General features: G+C 52.6%; 1 protein-coding gene across 1 annotated transcript; it reads left to right on the top strand.

Annotated features, from left to right (window-relative positions):
* Window positions 1-1049: 1049 nt before the first annotated feature.
* On the top strand, window positions 1050-2754 carry Pmar_PMAR012807 (tropomyosin, putative; the record flags this gene model as incomplete). Its single annotated transcript, XM_002778541.1, has 11 exons — window positions 1050-1086; window positions 1190-1241; window positions 1288-1381; window positions 1424-1507; window positions 1579-1678; window positions 1739-1884; window positions 1929-2020; window positions 2066-2099; window positions 2139-2287; window positions 2330-2453; window positions 2476-2754. 11 exons carry the CDS (start codon window positions 1050-1052, stop codon window positions 2752-2754), a joined length of 1191 nt encoding a protein of 396 aa, XP_002778587.1.
* Window positions 2755-3526: the final 772 nt, after the last annotated feature.

The following is a 3526-nucleotide window of genomic DNA, read 5'->3' as shown; positions in this document are numbered from 1 at the left end:
CAGTGTGTCCAGGATAGAGTAGAAGAGGAGGGTAGTAGAAGTCTTCTACTACCCTCTTCTACTAGAAGAGTAGAGGGCAGCGGAGTGGATAGGATGCTGAATATTGAGATAGTCCTGCATAGGTCAGGGAGGGATGATGGAGCTTGGAAGTAACTCAGGGGCAGCGTTTGGGAGCTTCAGATGGATGGGCGTCGACGGATTTTCTTTCGGAGCCTTATGGTGGGGACGAGAACGAGTTTTTAAAGATGCTCAACTGTGGCCAAGGAGGTTGTCGTTTAGGCTGGCCCCAAGTGCAACTCTATCCCTCCTTAAAGATGTTCCACATGCCCCAAGGCGACGGCCGAGGCCTTTGGAAGTCGTCTGTCATGATGATGAGATGGAGAGAGGCATGGTGATGGGTGGGTATGTAGATGGTGTTGGTGATGCAGTCGTAGGTCGTGTCACCAGCATCGACTCTCCCCGCGACTGGTGTAGACTATTCGGTCGAGTCAAGTCATGATGGGCATCATGACAGTGTCACAGACCGGACCCGCCTACCTGTCCGTCTATCCTTGCTCATCCTCTCATCCTCGGCCATTCACTTCACAGGCCGCACACCATAACCGAGATGCTGGAGTCTCTCTACCGAACCTTGCTTCTTCCGGGAGTAGAAGCTCGAATGAGAAGTTCGAGTCCATGCGAAGGAGGGTATTCGGTATTGGTCATAGCGACAACGTTCGACCCCCGGCAATTATAGAGCAACGTTCTGGGGAAGCCCCGGGTCTACCGAGAGGTGGGGAGAGGTTGATCGTGTAGTTGTGGATACTGTTTTCCTAGATTCCTCTTCCCTTCTCCAGAATGGAGGTGTTCATGGTAAGTCACTTCTACCGCCCTGTTTGTATATTCTTCTCCAGTCCCTCCCCGAGCTGTCGATACGGAGTACTCTGGACAGGAGGGTCGACCGCGGGCTGGGTTGGGAAAGGACCCATCCACACGGAAGGCTCTCGACTATAGGGGATCTGGCTGTATCCAAACCACCGATGCAGCATGTCAGTGTGAGTTTTTCAGCGATGTTGAACGATGAGTATGTGCAACATCTCTACAATGGTCAGGGTCTTTCGGGCTCTTACGATGATGCATTCCCTTCTACGAATGCCACATCGTTCATGCTACCTCTACATCATTAGCAACGACTGTGCTTTGTTACCAGGTATTGAGTCTAGAGAGGTCTCGAGAAGTCGGCTAGAGGCCGCCGATGTCCGGTCAGCTGTTATCATTCCCACCATCTTGTTCCGTATGCGGTTATAGGTGCGCGGAGCTGGAGGCAGAAGGAAAGCTGCTACGAATAGGCAGTGATAAGGTGGCAGCAATGGAGGCTGAGCTCACCTCATTGGCAGCTGAGGTATCCACCAGTGGTGTTCGAATAATATGCAGGCTCGGGTAGGTCGATCGACTAACGGTAGGGTTGCAAGAGGAGAGAAGGAGGAATGACGCTCGATGCGACCACTCGAACTGTGCTCCCGAGCAGGTAGATGCCGGGGAGCTGAGAAAGAGGGTTTTGTTATGTGTATGCTGCCTCCTGGGCGCTGTGGTCCTCAGATTGCCCAATTGGGGCGGCTCGAGCGTCGTCAAGAGGAGGGGAAGGTGACAGCTGATGGCACAATACGCGATCTCCAAGATAGCCTTATGAAAGAAAGGAGTAGGGTGTCAGAGTTGGAGTTATTATTGGAGACGGCAAAGAAGGAGATACGTTTGTGAGGCGATCTACGACCACTCCCTCGGCAAGCATTCGACAGGTCGAAAGTTAATAGGGAGTCACTGCAACAGCATGAATCAATTCGAAATCACTCCGGCGAGAACAGCGTGGAGAAGGAGTCTGATCGGCGGGAGGAAGGGCTCATCAGGGTGATGGCTACCGCCGCTGGGGGGATGGACGGGTGGATAAGTAGGTCCGAAGAGAGGAGGGAGAACATCATGAGTCCTTGTCGGGGCTGGCCAGCGAAGGGGCGAGAACGGAGGCCGCAGAAGAGAAAGTTCAGAAGTGAGTCCATCTCAACTTTCTAATGATTTGGTGCCGTCTATGTAGATTATACCAGCGTGTGGAAGAACTCCAGCAGCGGGTGAGTAGAGGTGCTGATGACACAACCAAGTGGGCTTAGGTAGATGAGAAGGCGACTGAGCTGATCTCCGTCTCGATCGAACGAGATGAGCTCTCTCACAAACTAGATAAAGCAAATGAGAAGCTGACCTCTGCCGTCGAGCAAATAGGAATACTTGAAGCAGCAGTTGAGCGGGAATCATCGCAGAGGTAGGCTCGAACATGCTTGATAGTGACGACGTACGGCTTCAGGCAGTTGCTCATTCTACAGCGTCACGGCTTGCAAGAGGAATGTGATAGACTCACAACGACGGTGGAAAGGCTGGATCGGATCAACACTGAGAACATCCTCACCAAAGGGCAGGCCGGAAGACGGGTAGGGTGCTCTTGGGCAGTAGATCAGCGATGGATTGGTCGAGGAGGTACGAGGCTACGAGGAAGGAGGACTAGCCAGCAGGGTCACTAACCAGACCAGTCTCGACCAGAGCTCCGTGGGTGTACTCATTGATTTAATGGTACATAAGTTGCAGGCACGGCAGTTGATTACAATGTCTCTGGAAGATTACAACGCTGAGTGTACCCGGGTTGCTGAGGTCACTGAACAACTTTTGAAGGAACGACGGACAGTCCAACGCCTTTTGGATGAGGTTACTAGTTCACCACAGAAGAGACACTGAATGTTGGTGTTCCCTCCTGCTGAAGGTACGTCAGCTTAGGCTCGATAAAAGAGACCTTGAGGTGGCTCTGCGCGGTACGACCGAGCCGATCACAGGCGGAGTGTGCCGCCCTGTAATCTACTCTTCATCCTCCTCTCGACATGTACTGTACCAGGCACCAGTCGGGCACAGTAACAGTCTATCTGGAACAAGACCGGTGGCTGGTCGCAGTGGATTGGTGAGCGAATCGCACCAGCATACCTTAACTAGATGGTAGGCACTCCCGACATCGGTGAGGTCTATTCGTACGACTGACGCGTCGATGACAACGACTCCATCCCGCCATCAGGATGACTCTGGTGTTGTCGACTCGGAAAGATGTACTCCAGTAGCTCACCGTCTCTTCCATGAACATATTGTGTGGTCAGTGGCGCCGATCCCCCACGCCCTTCATAAGGCAGCCTCGATATCTGTCTCGACCACTCGGCCACTACTCCCGCCCAACCTTGGCAGTCCAAACCCTTCGGCACTCTTCCATCACCCCAGCTGTTATCCAAAACGGGATGTTGCTTGATGTGTCGTATTCAGATCATGCTCTTCACTACCCGATCGATGCTCACTGTATGCTATCGTAAGGCCGTATCGGCTCATTACCCTTTAGTTTCGGAGTGTTCGCTTCGCGAAACAGCGGCTATGCAAAACAGTTGACCAACTCCATACCTTTCACTGATGAACTCAACATACTTTCACACTGTTGCCGTGATTTGGCAACCGTCAGATCCGTGAATGACAT

The sequence above is a fragment of the Perkinsus marinus genome (assembly GCF_000006405.1).
Source record: "Perkinsus marinus ATCC 50983 genomic scaffold scf_1104296948806, whole genome shotgun sequence".
NCBI lineage: Eukaryota > Perkinsozoa > Perkinsida > Perkinsidae > Perkinsus > Perkinsus marinus.
Note: the sequence above shows the minus strand (reverse complement) of the source record. Positions and strands in the feature narration are given on the sequence as shown.